The sequence below is a fragment of the Leptonychotes weddellii genome, chromosome 8 (genome assembly GCF_054177405.1).
Source record: "Leptonychotes weddellii isolate Sample4059 chromosome 8, ASM5417740v2, whole genome shotgun sequence".
NCBI lineage: Eukaryota > Metazoa > Chordata > Mammalia > Carnivora > Phocidae > Leptonychotes > Leptonychotes weddellii.
The window spans coordinates 32,438,642-32,456,920 of record NC_138376.1 but is presented as its reverse complement, the minus strand read 5'-3'; the positions used below and the strand labels follow the sequence as shown (position 1 = coordinate 32,456,920).

Sequence of the window (18,279 nt, the reverse complement as noted above, 5' to 3'; positions counted from 1 at the left end):
TCAAGGGTTTCTTCACTGGAAAGTTATTATTTTATCCTTTATAATTAGTAAGTAACTTTATAGGAGAGATATTTATAGGAATAACTATTCAGTTACTCCTCAAATTTCCTCTGACTAGTTTTAGCATTCATTGGTGATTCTTGCCTGAATCAGTTATTGTGATGGATGTTAGTGATTTTCTAATTTCATCATTCCTTCTACTTTTTTTTTTTTTTATATAAAGATTTTATTTATTTATTCGACAGAGAGAGACACAGCAAGAGAGGGAACACAAGCAGGGGGAGTGGGAGAGGGCGAAGCAGGCTTCCCGCCGAGCAGGGAGCCCGATGCGGGGCTCGATCCTAGGACCCCGGGATCATGACCTGAGCCGAAGGCAGACGCTTAACGACTGAGCCACCCAGGCGCCCTTTTTTTTTTTTTTATATATAAAGATTTTATTTATTTTCCTTCTACTTTTATTAGTTGGCTTTCTCCTGTGATGAAGAGCTTCCTGCCCATCCCTCTTCTCCCATTCATTGATCCATGTATGTTGGTGTGAACCCATGGACTCTCCATTCAACAAGTTTTAATAATTTACTTTTGATCATTTTCGTGCCCAAAGTGCCCCAGATTTCGCAGTGGGAGCCCCTTTGAGTTGACTTCTGTGTCCTTTGATATGTCCCCATCATTTTTTGAGTACTTCCTTTTGGCACAAAAAAATGTTTATGATGTCTCTTTGATTCCACCTCTTCATTTGTGCTTTTAGGAATTCACATACACACTGAGGAAGGAACATAACAAGGCTTCTAAATATTATAGCTTGATGATAGCATGGCAGAACAGAGTGGGAGAAGATACAATTTCTTCTGTTTGGGTTTAGACTGTTTAGGGATGAGAAATTTAGTTACTAATCCGGTGAGGATTATTTCATGAGAACCTGCAGTTTAGAATAGGAGATAACATTAGGTGAACCTGAGGCAAAACCTAACACTCAATGCAGGTACCGATGAAGGATCTTTTTTTTTTTTTTTTTTTTTTTGGTGAAGGATCCTTAAATCAGATAAAGTCAAATATGTGACTGAATGGTTTTTGCCTTCTGAATAATACTTTAGTTTTCTGAAGAAGACTGCCACCAGATTCATAGTTTGGGGTTTTTTTAAAGATTTATTTATTTTAGAGAAAGTGAGAGCATGCTGGGGAGGGGCAGAGGGAGAGAGAGAAGCCTAAGCAGACTCCAAGCCAAGCACGGAGCTCAATGCAGGGCTTGATCCCAGGACCCTGAGATCATGACCTGAACCAAAACCAAGAGCCGGACGCTTATCCAACTGAGTCACCCAGGTGCCCCTGGATTCATAGTTAACAACATAAGGACAAATGCATACAAACTTGTATATACCATTTTGGGGATTCATGGAGTTCTGAAGCCTGCCTGTAGATCCTTGGCTAATAACTCCTCTATAAGAGATAATGTAATCAGTCATCCTTTACCTCCATAGAAACTTCACCTAGGGGTGCCTGAGTGGTTCAGTCAGTTAAGCATCTGCCTTTGGCTTAGGTCATGATCCTGGAGTCTTGGGATGGAACCCCGAGTCAGGCTTCCTCCTCAGAGGAGAATCTGCTTCTCCCTCTCCCTTTGCCCCTCCCCCTGCTTATGCTCATTCTCTCTTATAAATAAAAATTTAAAAAAAAAGAAGACGAAAGAAAAGAAACTTCACCTAAACTAGCCCATGTGGAAGGAGAGTCTTGCTTTTAGGAAGGGATGTTTATTTGTTTGTTTGTTTGTTTAAAGATTTTATTTATTTAATTGACAGAGAGAGACACACACAGCGCGAGATGGAACACAAGCAGGGAGAGTGGGAGAGGGAGAAGCAGGCTTCCCGCTGAGCAGGGAAACCCGATGCAGGGCTCGATCCCAGGACCCTGGGATCATGACCTGAGCCAAAGGCAGTCGCTTAACCAACTGAGCCACCCAGGCACCCCAGGAAGGAATGTTTTAAGGGAAAAGATTTTGTCACCATGACCTCTTGGGAGATTACTACTTACAATGGAAACATGACTTGTCTTAACTTACTTTCCTTGTGTTTCTTTCTTTTGACATTTAACTACTCAGGGGAAATGCTACGCAAGAAACGAAGGGAGAAAGATGGCCACAAAGACCCGCTCCTCGTGGAGGTGAGTCGGCTTCAGGATAACATTATGAAGGACATTGCAGAACTTCGACAAGAGGCAGAAGAGGCAGAAAAGAAGCAGTCTGAACTGGACAAAGTGGCTCAGATCTTGGGAATTAACATTTTGGATAAATCCCAAAAGTCTTCAAATGAGAGTAAAGAGACTCCAGAGAAGTCTGGGAAAGCAGAAAAATCTAAGAGCCCAGAAAAAGTGTCATCATCCTCAAATTCCTCTTCCAACAGCAAGGTAACAACTCAGCTTTTCTGTTTCTATTATATCTTTTATTTCCATGGACTCCTAAAGAAGCCTTTTAACTAAGCATTCCCTTAGTTTCCTTTTCCAACCTGTTCTTAACTCATATTAGAGTTATTTTTGTAAAGCACAGATCAGATCATGGGACTCTACTTCAGAATTTTAGTAGTTCCCATTGCCCACAGAGTAGAATCCCAGATCCTTAGCATTCAGGGCTTTCTATGTTCTTGTTCTAGCCTTTACTCCTTAACCCACTCCAGCATGGTTTTCTAATCTTCTTGTAACTTCTATATACCGTTTTGTGCATTCACAGTTAGCAACAGGGTCACCGCCATGCTGCATAGCCAGTGAATACACTTCAGTTCTCAAATCAGTATTTGATACAGGGAACCACTGTCTCCTAAAAGTGCTTTACTCCCTTGGCTTCTCTCACATTTCTTTTCCTCCTAGTATGCTGGCTGCTGCTACTTAGTCTCCTTTGCTGTGTGTTGTCTTATACCTAATCTTTAAATATTTTAGTTCTGCAGGACTCAGTCGTAGCCCAGTTCTCCAGAATTCTGCTCTCTCCATAGGTCATTTTATCCAGGTCTATGCTGAAATTCCATGCTGACAACTTCTGGTTTTATATTCTAGCTCAAATGAGTTTGGTGAGGTCCAAATTTGAGCGTCCAACAGTTTTACTCACTATTTCCACTTCATTGTTTCATAGACACTTTAACATCAACATATCCTGGGGCGTCTGGTTGGCTCAGTCGGTTGAGCGTCTGCCTTTGGCTCGGGTTATGATCTCAGGGTCCTGGGATTGAGCCCCATGTTGGGCTCCCTGCTCAGCGGGGAGCCTGCTTCTCCCTCTCCCTCTGCAGCTCCCCTTGCTTGTGCACGCACTGTCTCTCTCTTTGTCAAATAAATAAATAAAATCTTTTAAAAAAATAAAGTCAACACATCCTAAACTAAACTAATGATGTACGCATCCTCCCTCTTTCCTGCCTTCAGTGTTCTCCATCTCAGTGGCCCCACTGTCCAACAATTTTCATGCCAGTAACCTGAAAACCTTTCTTAGTGCTTCCCTCTCCCTAACTGCTCCATACTGAATCAATGAGATTCTTTCAGTTCTCCCTCTGACGTAAATCTCGGTTTCATCCATCTCACCATCTTTATTGCCATCCAAGCCACCTACAATTCCTGCTTGTATGACTACACTCTTTTTTTTTTTTTTTTTAAAGATTTTATTTATTCAATTGACAGAGAGAGACACAGAGAGAGAGGGAACACAAGCAGGGGGAGTGGGAGAGGGAGAAGCAGGCTTCCTGCCGAGCAGGGAGCCCGATGCGGGGCTCGATCCCAGGACCCTGGGATCATGACCTGAGCCGAAGGCAGACGCTTAACGACTGAGCCACCCAGGCACCCGTATGACTACACTCTTAATCCTTTCTCCACATAGAGCCAGTGATTGCAGTACTCCCTTGCCTACCTCTTCAGCCTCATTTCATGCTTCTTTTCCCCCTTGCTCATTATAATTTCATTATTGGCCGTTTCTTCTTTCCTGCCATGATCCACAGCAGCAAAGTAGATACTTCATACTTTGCCTCCTCTGCACTTAACTCAGTGAACTCAGTTTTAAATTCAAATCTCATGTAAGTGCAAGATTGACAGATTCTCTTGGGGCCCCTGGGTGGCTCAGTTAGTTAAGCATCTGCCTTCAGCTCAGGTTGTGATCCTAGGGTCCTGGGATCGAGCCCCTGCATTGGGCTCCCTGCTCCACGGGGAGTCTACTTCTCCCTCTCCCTCTGCCGCTCCCCCTGCTTGTGCTCTTCCTCTCTCTTTCAAATAAATAAATAAAATCTTAAAAAAACAAAACTTGATTAAGATCATGTCTGTTCTCATGCCCATCTCTTCCACTAAGTAAGAACTCCCTGAGAATAAAAGAGTAGAACTCATGTATCTTTGTGTTTCCAATGGCATCCACTTTATCTGTTATATAGTAGATACTCAGTGTTGGAGAGAGAGAAAAGAGGATATTCTGTATTCTCTATCAACCAAGCTCTGATTTTTCCATTCTTCCTGGGAGAGTTCTCTTTTTCAGTCAGGTAGGACTACACTCTTTTTATACCAGGGCATTGAGTTCAGGGCCTTTGATGGGAAAAGAGCTTGAAAGTTTTAGCCTTAGTTGACTTATACATTATTTGGGGCCCATTTGTGCAGCAGCCCCATAATGACCGATCACCTTGATTTGAATGAGACTTCATGTTCTCTGAGGCCAACGTGGATATGTTACAATTCAGTATTAATTTCAGTAGTAAGGAATGTGTCTACAACCTCTTTCCTACCTGGTTGGTATTTCTTCTTTCTTTGCCTCTCTTTAAAATGCATAGTTGGTTTAAGGTTTTCTTTCTCTTTCTATTCATTTCATAAAAATAAACACACATACACACAATTCCACAATTCATCTACCTATAGGCAACTATCATTAATATCTTGGTATATATTATTCCAACTAATCTTCTGTTTATTAATTCATTAAGCAAATATTTATTGATCTCCAAGAAAGTGACAGGCACTGTTTTAGATGGGGGTGGGGGGGAAATATAGTAGGGAACTGTATAGACAAGGTTCTAACTCTCATGAAATAGGAGAAGATAAACAATAAACAAACAAGTACAGGTTAGGTAATGACAAGTGTCTAAAAAAAAAGGATAAGGGATATAGAGTAGTTACAGAAAGTTATTCAGATAAGGTGACACTTGACATTCTATGCCTATTTACATATCTTTATTGATTATTCAAATGTATTCAGTTACTTGATTTTTTCAGTATATCATGAACATCTTTCCATGTTAATAGATTTCTATAATATCATTTTTAATGACCTTATTTTTTTATTGTTACAAGAATACCAACGTTTATTTAACCAGTCAAATCGCCTCCTGTTTGACGCAATAATTTACTTCAGATAAATGTCAAGGAGTGGAATTGCTAGGTCAAAGGGTATAAAGAATTTTGAGGTGTGTAATATGTATTCCTAGATTATCTTGCAGAAAGATGGTGCCAGTTAATACTTGCCAACCATGTATACATGTGCCCATCCCTTATCTGCTGGGTATGATTTCTTTAGTGACTTTTGAACAAGACTCTAGTAGGGTAAGATTATCTTTGAAGTTCTAATTTCCCTTTCTCCAGCCTGTCTTCCTCTTCCCACCAACCCATGTGCCCAGTTCTCTGATCTTTTTTCCTCATTCATACTTACCCTCCCTCTGTTCCAAATTATTTGTTTTCTATGCCTCCCTCCCCAACATTACCGAAATTCTCACTTCCTAAGTACCTTGTTCCCAGCTTGCTGACACATGAATTCATATTAAAGTATTTATTGTTGATAACTCAATCTGAAGAGTTGATAATGGGTTTTTTTTGAGTTGATATGTTTTTTTTTTTTTTATTTTAAAATATCTTATTTATTTACTTGACAGAGAGAGACACAGTGAGAGAGGGAACACAAGCAGGGGGAGTGGGAGAGGGAGAAGCAGACTTCCCGCTGAGCAGGAAGCCTGATGCGGGGCTCGATCCCAGGACCCTGGGATCATGACCTGAGCCGAAGGCAGACGCTTAACGACTGAGCCACTCAGGTGTCCCTGAGTTGATATGTTTTAAAAGAGGATTCATGTTAACTCAAAGGTGTTAAATTCTAATGATGGTATTTTAGGCAGTTTGAAATATTTTACCCAGATTCTCTTAAGTCATCCCACGTAGATGACTTGTCTGCTTTATCTATGCTCAACACCAGCCCTGCTCTCCAGTTTTGCATACCAGGATGTGTCTATGATAAGTGGGTTCACTATTACGTGTTTTCTGCATTTGCTTAACCTGTCAATTACCTCTTCCGTGTTGTTTTTTCTTTTTTCTTAGTTGTCATTATGATTTCTAAATTTAACTAATGTATTTAATTGCATAGGGAACACATTCAACATCTACCAAAGGCTGTACAGTAAAAAGACTCCTGTCCATCCTTGTTCTCTACTTCCCCTCTCCAGAGGCAGCCAGTGCTTCCATAATCTTGAGTATTTTTCTAAATATTTTAGGATATATAAGTAAATATATTGCCATTATGATGTATTCTCCATGATCAGGTAGCACTATAGTTCTGTTTGAGCCTTGTAGACAGATTTCTCATGAGGTTTTCCCCAGTTTATATAGCTGTAGGCACTGAAAATATGGTCATGTGGCCCTGTATCGATTATTGCAGTAAGCTACCTGCTTTTTCTGCGGAAGACAGATCTAGAATTCCTTCTGAGTGCAGGTGTTTTCCCTCTAGGAATCAAAGGTAAACAGTGAGAATTCCCATACTAAGAGCCCCAAGCCTGCCGAGAGCCCCCAGCCAGCTGCTAAGCAGGCTGATCAGCCTGTTGCTGCCTATGAGTATTATGATGCTGGCAATCACTGGTGCAAAGACTGCAACACCATCTGTGGAACCATGTTTGACTTCTTCACTCATATGCACAATAAGAAGCACACACAGGTAGGTATCTTGCTCGCTATTATTTCCATTCTCGCCCTCCTTCCCCTCAAACTTCTACACCCCCATCTGCATTACAAAGCTGGAAAATGAAACATTCTCATATGGGCAGGAGCCCCAATCTGAAGAGCCAAGAGATACCAACAAAGGACACACCATCCCCAGGACTCAGTCCAGGGGACCTGCCTGTAACTAAACACCATGACAAGTGTAAGTGAGGCTTCTGCCTCTTTTGATTCCTTGAGTACCTGATTATTTGTTTCATTTTATCCGTTGCTAGTACTTGCTCTAACATGTGTTTACCTTTTCCACAGGTGATTTCCGTTTAAACAGTTGGCAGAGAGGGTGGGGGTGGGTAGCTGGGGGTTTCTGGTCCCCCTGGTGTGGGGGAGAAAAAGAGAGAAAAGTGGGTCATTGAGTTTTAGTGCTGTTGTGTGAGCGCCTCTGCCTCTTGCAAATAGACACTGGATCCCTACAACAGACCTTGGGCTTCAAAGACCCAGAGTGAGGCCAAGCAAGATGCTGTAAAGCGTACTGACAAGATAACTGTTCCTGCAAAAGGTATGATCCCCCCTGCCTCCTTTGTAGTTTCCTTACATTTAGCCAAAGAAGAGTCCCCTGAACTAAGGTGCTAGGAAGTAGCATAGGGTGAGACAAAACCATTTTGTTAACAAAGGTGTAAGAATGCCTTCTATGTGCAAACTAGATCCTGAAGATCTATACGACAAAAATGATCTCCACCCATATGGCCAAAATTCTAACAATTGTTAAACATATACATACCCACTTTAAAATATAACTGAGGGGTACCTGGCTGACCCAGCCGGCAGAGCATGCAACTCTTGATCTTGGGGTCATAAGTTCAAGCCCCATACTGGGCGTGGAGCCTACTTAAAAAAAAAATTTTTTTTTAATGTATATATAACTTTTTTTGTCACTGACTTATGTACCAAAATCTTATTTATTTGAAATCCAGGTAAAAGAACAATAAAAGGTATAGTAATTTAACTACTTTTTCACCTGAGAACTATAAAATATTTTTGAATAGTTGTTATTGGGGGTAGGTTGAGAAGTAGAAAGTCTGTCTTTATACTTCTCAATTTCTTACCTTCGTTAAGTAGTCAGTGCTAATTTATAGAAGGTAGATTCTTGAGTAATTAACACCAGCATGAGAGATCCTCACACAAATGGTACTGAGCTATTTGGGAGTATAGTTTTTAAATTTCCTACAATGCTTAGTGGTAGTTGGAGTTTGAGGAGCATCAACAACAGAACTGACTCTGGCACAGGAAACTCCTGAATTAACTAGGTAATGTTCCCAAGAGGGAGAAGGGCTAGAGGTTCTGAGTTTCAAGTTTTAAATTGGAAAGACTGTGCCATTTAGATTCATCTAAATGCTACTTCTGACTTGAAAGTGGGTAAGGTCCTGTATACCGTTGACTTTTTTATTGCAAAGGGGAAGTGGGATTTCCTTTACTGACATCCTAGGTGGAAATGACTTATTTTCTTGACTTCTTCTTTCAGGTTCTGAGTTTCTGATTCCCATCACTGGATATTACTGCCAACTCTGTGAGGAATTTTTGGGGGATCCAATTTCTGGAGAGCAACATGTGAAGGGTCACCAGCACAATGAGAAATACAAGGTTGGTCTTTGTAGTAGTTGTGGAGTTTTCCACTTTCTACAGTAATCCTTTTGACTTTGTCAAACAACTTCAGAGTCAGAAAAACTCATTAATACTTTAAATTCCATGTAATTACTAGGAAGGTCTCTTCAGTCCTATTAAGAGATGCTGACCTGGTAGAACCATCTGTATCCTTGAAGAAGATAACTCTACTTCAGGGGTTTCTACCAATTGAATTCCAATAGTAACAGGGCCAAGATTTTCTTTCTTACTGTATTTTGACCAGTTGTTGAGCCTTTATCTTTTCTCTTCCCAGAAATATGTGGTTGAAAACCCACTGTATGAGGAGCGGCGGAATCTGGACCGCCAAGCTGGCTTGGCTGTGGTCCTAGAGACAGAACGGCGACGACAGAGTGAGCTAAAGCGTAAACTTAGTGAGAAACCAAAGGAAGAAAAGAAAGAAAAAAAGGCAAAGGTCATGAAGGAAGTAAAAGAGGATGACAAAGTCTCTGAAGAACTAGAGGACCAACTCTATGAGGGTGGGAACTCTCCTGAAAAGGCTGAAAGTAAAAGGAAGGGTAACATCAAACTCCAATTAAAGGAAGAGGTAAAGAAAGAATCACCAACATCTTCCTCTTTCGGGAAATTCAGCTGGAAGAAGCCAGAGAAAGAAGAGGAAAAAAGTTCAATGGCCACAAGTATTCCCAAGGAAGAGGCTGTAGAAAACAGTAAGGACAAAGAGGATGGCAAGGCTGAGGCTGGGAAGGCAAAGCCCATCAAAATCAAGCTCTCTGGGAAAACGGTTGTTGCACATACTAGCCCGTGGATGCCTGTTGTGACAACTTCAGCCCAGACTAAGATCCGACCCAACCTGCCGATCCCATCCACAGTACTCCGCAAGTCAGGTTCAGCCACAGTGAGCAAGCCAGCTCCTCTTAACACCTTTCTATCCATCAAGTCTTCTGGAACTACCGCTAAGCCTCTGCCAGTGGTTAAAGAGTCTTCAGCTGATCTCCTCTTGCCTCCTGACATCATCTCCAAAGCATTTGGAGGGGAAGAGGTGATTCTAAAAGGGTCTCCAGAGGAAAAAATGGTACTGGCTGAAAAGAATGAGCCATCCCATATACCTGAGCAAATGCTACCACCTCCTCCACCACCCCCTCCACCACCACCTCCGCCACCCCCAGTTATACCTCATCTAGCTTCCCCATCTCCTGCTCAAGCAAATGCTGTCTTGGCACCGGTCAAATCAAACCCAGCTGTATCTCACACTCTCAGCCCTGGCTTCCTGGGTCCTAACATTTTGAATCCTGTGTTGCCAGTAGCCATCATGGCCTCAGCACAGCCAGCTGCCATTCCTTCTGATGAGACGGCTCCTGGGGTGAGTGAGAGTGACAGGGACCAGACCCTTTTCTCTGTGTTAGTGCGTCCTCCACCTCCCCTCTCAAGTGTGTTCAGTGAACAAGCCAAAAAATTGGAAAAGCGAAATTCATGCTTAGCCACAGCCAATGCTAAGGACCTGTATGATATATTCTACAGTAGTGGTGGAAAGGGGGCCCCTGAGACTAAGCTGAGTGGTGGTCTATTGGCCAATGGGGAAAACAGCAATCTCTCTCGAGTCGAAAGTTCAGATACCCCTTCCACTTCTACTTTGAACAACAGTGCATCCCAAGAGGAGTTGCCTCCAGATAGAAGTTTGAACTCTGCTCCTTTAGTCAGCAACCCTGAAAAGCCCATTGCAAAAACTCTGGTGTCTCTAGGGAAATGGTCAGTTGTAGAATGCACAGACTCAAAGAGCAGAGGTGGTAGCTACGGCTTCCTACAGCCTCTGACAAGGTTGTGCCAAAGCAGGCCTTATGAAACTGTTACCCCAAAGACAGACACTTTGGCCATGTGGACTTGTAGCTCCTTCCAGAGTGATGCTAATAGGGATATATCTCCAGGTGGAAAAATTGAACTTGAGCTGGGAGAGCCAGGGCCACCAGGTGTAGAGCCAGGCCCTCAGCTGTCAGATATACACTGCCATATCATGGAATCTCAGAATTTGGTAGAAGCTCACCTTACGGAATCTGGTATCCAGGAAGAGGAAAGCCAAGAGCTCCACAAATCTAAGGGTTGTGGGGAAAGTGAGGTAGAGGCAAACGCTGAACTAAAAGAAAAGAGACCAAAGCTTTCTGAGGGGATGGTAGGAGAGGGAACAGGTATCCGTGTTGGGCCCAATAGCATAGAGGATTCTAATTTGAACCGTGGGAACAGATGTGCATGGGAGGGAGAAATAGAACAGCCCAAGTTACAAATGACTGACAAAAGGGCTGAACAGTCCAAGAAATTGATGACAGGAAGTGAATCTCAAAGTAAAATAGTGATTGACTTGAGCGCACAGGCTCTTTCTTCCACAAAAGCAAAAATAGACTCATTTCCGTCAGAAGCTAGGTCTTTACTCCAGAACCCACAAGATATACCTGTGAAAATTTCTGCCCCAGAATTGCTTCTGCAGTCCCCAGCCAGATCAGATATGTGTTTAACAGATAGTGCACGGGAGCAAGGAGTTTCAGCTGGTAGTGAAGAGTGGCTGGAAAATTCAGCTCCAGAATCAGATTCCAGAACTAGTTACAGAAACCTCAAACTCAAGAGAGAAAGATCAAAAGACTTTCAAGGTAAAAGGATTTATGAACTGGCTGTTTGGAATGAGAATAAGAAGAAGTCAGAGACTTGGGAGAGCCCAGAGAAACCAGAAACAGAAGCCCTGGAGCTACGAGATGTCCATTCAGAATTAACTGTGACAATAGAAAGCAAGGCCTTAGAAGACTTTGAAGTTACAGACTTAAAAGTAGAAGAGCTTGCTGCCCTGGGGAACCTGGGGGATATGGGTGTTGATTTCTGCAATACTCGGGTAGACCAAGCACATAGATCCCCAACTGCCCTGTCTCAGAAAGTATGTGAAGAAAATTCTATGTCACCTATAGGATGTAATCCCTCCACTCTCACTGACTTGGAACCAATCCCATCCTTTTCTGAGTTTCCATTAGATTCTCCCAAAACCCTGGTGCTTAACTTTGGAGCAGCGGGTGAACAAAACTCATCTAATCCCAGAAGTGGAAGGATCACTCCTAACATTTTAAAAACTGGACTTCCTATAGAAAATGTTGACCTTGGCTTGGGGAGCCTAGAGGGAACACACCAAGCACTTGACCTATTAGCAGGAGGAATGATGCCTGAGGAAGTAGAAGAAACTTCTCAATTAGAGAAACAAGATTCACTCCGATTGGAATCAGAAACAATTAACCCTGCAGGCCTTGGGCCGTCTCCTTGCCTTCCAGACCTTGTTGAATTTGTTACACGGACACCTGGAGTTCAAAAAGAGAAGTTATGTTCTCCTCTGTCTGAGCCAGGTGACCCTCCTGAGTGTAGTTCCCTGGATATGGGCCCACTACAGCTAGAAATACCGAAAGTGTCCATAACACAGCTAGCAATTCCTCAAGTAGATGAGGACAGTGACCACCCTTTGAATTTGGTAAGATCTCTGGCTTCAGCGTCCCCTACAAGGGAGCAAGTAGTTGGAGGCAATATGGTCCCTCAGGAAATACCTGCGCAAGAAGCTCCAGTTGCTGCCACCCAGGACCACACAGCATCCAGTGTTCATGACTAAGAATACACATCCAGAGCTACTTGTGGATGAATCAAATTGGCTTCTAGAAATCAGGTGCCCAGGTGATCCAGGACTAGTTGGCTATCTCATCTGGAACCTACACCAAGAAATGCAGTCAACATCTTACAGTAAATGTTCGTGGAAGCCAAAAAGTTTACCTCTTTTCCGTTTTTTTTTCCTTAAGATACCAGACAAATCAATCATAACTTCTATACATATCTGTACAAAAGTATTTTCTGTTATTTTTTTTTTCCAATTTACTTTCTCCTACATTGTCATTAAAATCAAATGTCTGTCTGGCTCACCACATAGTGTGCTTTGATTGTATTTTGGCTTTGACTCTACCATTTCTGGAATATGGGGGAGGAGGGAGACAGAGCTGACTTCTCCAATTGCTATGTTGTATTCCTACCCAATTTCCTGGGCAGCTGATGGATCTCTGGGAGAAACACCAGAAAGCCTGCTGAAATGGAAAACGACTAATGAAGGAAGGATTGTTCATCTCTTAGGCTTCCATTTGGATGAGCCTGCCTTAACATTGTTTGAAATGCAGCGTGAGTAGCTCTTTTGTTTACTGTTTACTTCCTTGTGCCATGTCAGCCCCGTACTTCTTTATTCTGTTGCCTTTGCTTGAGATGGTCCTGCTAACTCACAAACCTGTTTGGAAATGGCCTCAATAAACATGGAAGAAAATCTAGCAGGTTCACTTTTGGAAGACGACAAATCGGTAAGGCTGATTCATGGCTGAATGCCAGGTGCAGATACGCTTTTTGGGTCACTTTTATTTTTGAAATGGCCTTTTGTTCATTGTATTGTGATCCAGTAACACTTTGTGTTAAATTGTTTAGCAGCCATTTCTGTTCTGAAGAGGTAGAAGAGCTGAAACTTGTTTTGGGATTGGACTCATTCTCTGTTCCACAATCCATATGTATTCCCTTCCTCTACCTCTCCCTTTCCCAAATTATTTCCACCATAGTGTGATGTTTTGGGTTGTACATTTTGTTCAAAAGATTAAAGAATTTATGAGTTGGCTTGGACAAGTTTAATTTTATTTTTAACGTGTTAATTACTTGGAATAAATGCATTAACCTCATGTTTCTTTCTGGATTTTTGTTTTGAAACCACACACATTTGAACTCCACAGGAAAACTAGAAAAATGAACTCCTGCTGTCCTGTTGTCTATCTCCTCCCTCCCAGTTTCTTTTTCCCCACTTGTTGGGGCTACTTTCTTCATGTCAGATTGTGAAGTTATGTTATCTATGCCCCAGTGCTGCCCAGATGGGTACTGAGTAGGTGACAGTGGTCTGGTTTTGGCATCTTCTTATTGTGAAGCTTTTCATACACCCTTATGTTGGCTCTCCCTATGCTACTCTGGAAGCTGAACTCCCGCAAGAATATTCATGTTCTTGCTGAGGGCGTCCTTAGGGATCAGAGAGCTTAGTCCCCAGATTTCCTAATCTCTGTCCTGGTTTCCTTTTGACATCCTTGTTGGCAGAAATTTATAACCTGGCTCAACAGAGGCTTCAGAGTCTTGTCTTCTCCCCACTCAAAAATAATGCAAAGTTGGTCTTTTTCCCTAAGAATTCTTTTTTCCCTGTTAATTTGGGTGCAGAGCTGCAGAATCCTATGTTGACTTTGGGGAGGCCATTTAGTTTTTCTAGAGCCTTGACTAATGTCTATTTAGAACATGTCCTCGCCTCTGTTGTTCATCATGTTGTGGAAAGAGACATACTTGGGAGAGTTCAGTCCGTGAATTTTCCTCAGCCATTTGCCTTGCTGTGATTTTGGACAAGTTACTTCACCTCACTGTGCCACAGGGATTTTTTTTTTTCCTTCTTTAAAATGATCATTGTCTCCATCTCAGCCCCAAATATGTCCAGGATCATACCATCCTGAGTAGTCCTCCTAGGCCTGCTTTTTAGGCAGTTTTCTGGCCCGGAAACCATAGAGTGACCTAGAAGCTGCCCTTTAGACGAACGTAAACCCACATGAGCTTCAGAAATATATTTGTTTTTCTGGAGAGCTACTCCCTCCCTATTCTAGCAGCCTGTCTACAGGAATTCAGAGAACCTACAAGTTTAAAATGCCAATTGTTACTGATAGTTCACCTCCCTTTGGGGAGAGATGGGTGGGTTTAGAGTGGGGAGGGGTTAGTCTTCTTCAGATCTCACTTGTACCCTTATTCCTTCTCTGAGGGAGTCAGAATCTTACTCTTTAGATTAAGACGGGGACTCTTGGGAAGGGTAGGGAAGGGAAGAGAGGCAAAATCTAGGAAGTACAGAACTAATTTAAGTAGCTGGGGCTGGAGTACTTTGTTCTATTACTCTTGTATTCTCTTGATAACTTCAGGCTTTTTCTAGAATAATGAATGCTTACTTGTAAGAAGCAATGGCATTCTGTATATCTGCCTTGAACTAGTAGAGGGAGAGCGTTTAGTCTGGGCTGAAAGTGTGATCCCTCTTTGATCAGTGGGATCTAGCTTTCCAGAGAAGCCCTGTGAAAGGAAAGGCAGAACTGTAACCCAGTTGCCAGCACCTAAAGGTAGGACCTGTTTCTTTTTATTCAGTACTATCACAGCACTGAGTAAATGTTCACCTTTGGAGATAAAGGCAAGGAGGGGGCCCTAATCTTTACATGTCGCTTATGGTATCACCTATAACTACTTCAAAATTCTGCAAACCTCAGAAAGTTTTTATTAGACTCCCTCAACTGTGAGAATACATCATCAGCAGTTAGGTTTAAATTTGGGCAAACACCTAATTTTGCCTAAGTTGTGTAAATAACCCCCCCCAGAAATCCCTTTGGCTTTGTGAATGGAGACCTCTTGCTTCATAAACCATCTATCTCCTATTCACAGCTAGCTTCAGGGCATATAAGACTCTTAACCTTTCTGGTAAGTATTCCCATTGTACCTAATACAGCTCCATCTCTAAAAAAAAATGTAAAAGTCAAAAGGTTAGCTAATGGTTTGGTATCAAAGCATGCCAGGACATATGTTTATTTATCAGGCTGCCAGGTTCAAGGACTGAAGAAGAATGGCAAGGTGTTGAGGGGCGGGGAGGGTTGGACATATAGATACAGGCATCCAACAGGGACATTAAGTGTATTTCTTAAAAAGAAAAAGGTGGAGGCAGGTTTAGAGAGGAGACAGCCTACAAAGAAAGTGAGATGGGTTTTTAAAAATATATTCCTAGGGTGCCTGGCTGGCTCAGTTGGTAGAGCATGGGACTCTCGATACCGGGGTCATGAGTTCAAGCCCCACATTGGGCCTAGAGCTTACTTAAAAATATATATTCATAAACCTTGGTTCTCACATTAACAAAACATACCTACCAAGCCTGGGGCAAGAAAGAACCTAAGCAAGGTCATTGATTAACAATTTTGTGAGAACATGGACAGATGAAAAGAGTTTGTGATTGTGAACACATTTCTTTATATAGAGTTGAATTTTATTATAATGTTTGTGTAATTTTTAACCAAAAAAATTATGTATACACTCACAGTATTCATTGATAAGCCAAGCAGTTGAACTGATAATGAAAATCTATCATTAAAAAAAAAAACACTGCCATGCTGATTTGCCCATAACCCTTATACACTTTGAAAGGACCATGTATGTTTTCACTGTAACAGTGTGGTTTTAATTTTACATTTATGTGTTTATTTGATCAATATATCCCTCCCCCCACAACTAGATTATAAACTCTCGAGAGCAGGAAGTCTCTTTGCTTACTGTTTTTTCATTGTATTCCCAGTGCACAGTTGCCTGACACACACACAGTGCTCAATAAAAATTTGTTAAAAGAATCAATGTGGTAATAGTAGCTATTTTTTATTGACTGTGAATACTCAGCAATTTAGTGGGTAAAAGCTGCAAGTTGCTGATTGTATTTGTTGGATACTTAGCACTCCAGAAGCCAACTATCCTGCTTCTGTCCTGGATCTTTGTATACAAAGCACTGTCTATGGCAGGGAGTGCATATCAAGGCGTCATTGGCCTCCATTTCAGCAGCAGTCTGAAATAGTGGTGTCAGGCCAGGAGGGGGACACATTGCCCCTGAAGCTCCTGGAAGAAAAACTGAGGTTGGGAATGGGGGTAAACTGACCTTAGAGTTAGCAATCAAAGGCTTTGGGAACTTTGATATTTAGATGGCTACCTTTCTCCTTCCAGCCAGATTTTGTAGGCATGTTGAAATCAGTCAAACCCCAGACCTCTGATTTGGCCCAACATCCTCTTGTCACCTCATCAGAACCCTCAATCAAGCTGCCAGTTTGATTTCCGGAAGGAAACAAAAAAAAAAAGCAAAAACAGTTGCTGTTGGTAGAAGGAGGAAGAATGCTTTCATTTTTTATTCTGTATTTTTTGTTTCAACATCCTGACCGTAAAATGCATTTAAAATAAAATATAAATATTTCATGCACATATAAAATATGTACACACATGTAAAATATGTAATTTTATGTCAGTAAGGGTGATCTGGTGCTGTGGAATTATAGACCAGGGTTTATTTTTTTTCCTTTTGTGTACTTTTATATATTAAAAAATAGTGTGGGGTTTTTTTTTTTAAGTGTGTGTCTCCTACTCAACGCATCTGTGTCACTCCACTCATCAGTTTTCTATCATTGCAAATAGGTCCTGCTGCTTTTCCCGCAAGACTCCCTAAATTCCTCTATTCCCATCAAGGCTGGGCAACATTCATTCAATCTCCATTCTTGAAGAATATTATTCTTTTCTTTTTTCCTCTCTTCCTCTTCCCTATCTCTTGCCCCTACTTCTGTTCAGCTGGTTATACATTTCCAAGTGTACAAGCATTTGGACGTGAAATTCTATAAATCAAACTGCCTGTCTTCACAGAGCTTTACCTTTAATGCAGGTACACAAAAAGATACCACAAAGTCTTTGTTGCATGCAAGAGAGTAGAAGATAATTTGTTTCTAGATGTATAGATTAAAAGCTTTATAGGCTTTTTTTCATTCCACTTGTGGAGGATCAAGAGAGAAAATATTTTGTAGAAAGCAATGGAAATGCATGTTTAAGGGAAGTGAGTAAGCAGGGTGAAAGGAGAGGCAGAGTTACATGATAGAGGGTATAGAGAAGGATTGCAAAGAGGCAAAATCAACCATATTGAGGTATTATTTTCTTTCATCTCTCTGATGCTCTGTCCCTGCTAAACTGCTACTCAGCTCTCCTATAGCCTACCTATACAAGGATGACTATGAAGACATTTACTGACTCTTGCCTACCTCTCTTCCTTTCTTTTCAGGAGCAGTTGCTAAAGTCCAGATTTCCAGAAGGAAGGACTGCAGAAGACATCTTTGCCTCAGGGAGGCAGGGATAGAAGCCACAGAGACCAAAGAAATAATGAGCACCTTGGGGTCAGTAGGCAGTCACCTCCAGGGTCTGACTTCCGGAAGGTAGGTATGGCTGCCGGGACAGGGATGGGTTGTGGAGAAGGCCTTCAGCTGCCAGCAAATGGCGAGTTGGGTGAGCAAATGTTGTGTATGTATGTCTGTATCTTTGTAGCAGTAGAAGAGGAACAAGATAAGGATAGGCATAGAGATGTATATTTTAAGCTTGCCACTCCTCGTCTCAATTTTATCTCCTAACTTCCATCTCTCATTTTGTGCCATGATACTTATTTTAAAGCTGTGGCTTTCAGATCTTCTCATCCCTCCTGGAGCCTGGGCCCCAGTGTTCCCAGCAAGTAGAACATCTACTATTTCAGTCTCATTACTGGTCCATATAAGAATCAAGGTAAAAATTGGCTATGTTCTTAGAGGAGTGGGGTATGAGTAGACAAAAGAGGTGGAAGGAAGGGGAGACAACCACAAAGGTGGTGTTTGAAAAATCCTGGGATTTCAGACTTCAGGACAGCTGTCTACCAGTTTCCATTCAGTCTTACTATCTCTCCTACACACATTGAAACATCTGGCACACAGAAGCAGGCAAGCATCATTTCAAAGTACCAAGGAAACCCTTTCTTCTCTATCTAAAATACCAGCAGGTGCTTCATTTACTCCTTTTTGCATTTTGGGACTGTGGAGGATGAGAACAAAAATCAAATAAAATTTAGCTGACCTTTAAGTCCTTTAAACTCTG

At 41.8% G+C, this 18,279-nt stretch overlaps 1 protein-coding gene across 5 annotated transcripts in view; it reads left to right on the top strand.

The window, feature by feature from the left end:
• ZNF318 (zinc finger protein 318) overlaps positions 1–18,279 on the top strand; it is a 43,340-nt gene that overhangs the window by 16,062 nt on the left and 8,999 nt on the right. For 3 of the 5 annotated variants that reach the window (XR_014147665.1, XR_014147664.1, XR_014147663.1), the window contains exons 6-8: positions 2,090–2,394; positions 6,707–6,910; positions 17,444–17,594. Coding sequence is in view for 2 of the 5 variants with exons in the window: in XM_081828296.1 (XP_081684422.1) it covers positions 2,090–2,394; positions 6,707–6,910; positions 7,369–7,468; positions 8,432–8,550; positions 8,846–12,178 (4,061 nt within the window). In the remaining 3 variants the exon portion in view is untranslated. Of the gene's footprint in view, positions 1–2,089; positions 2,395–6,706; positions 6,911–7,368; positions 7,469–8,431; positions 8,551–8,845; positions 13,272–17,443; positions 18,275–18,279 lie in introns of those variants that run through there. The other 2 variants (XM_081828296.1, XM_031031631.2) reach the window with 2 other exon arrangements.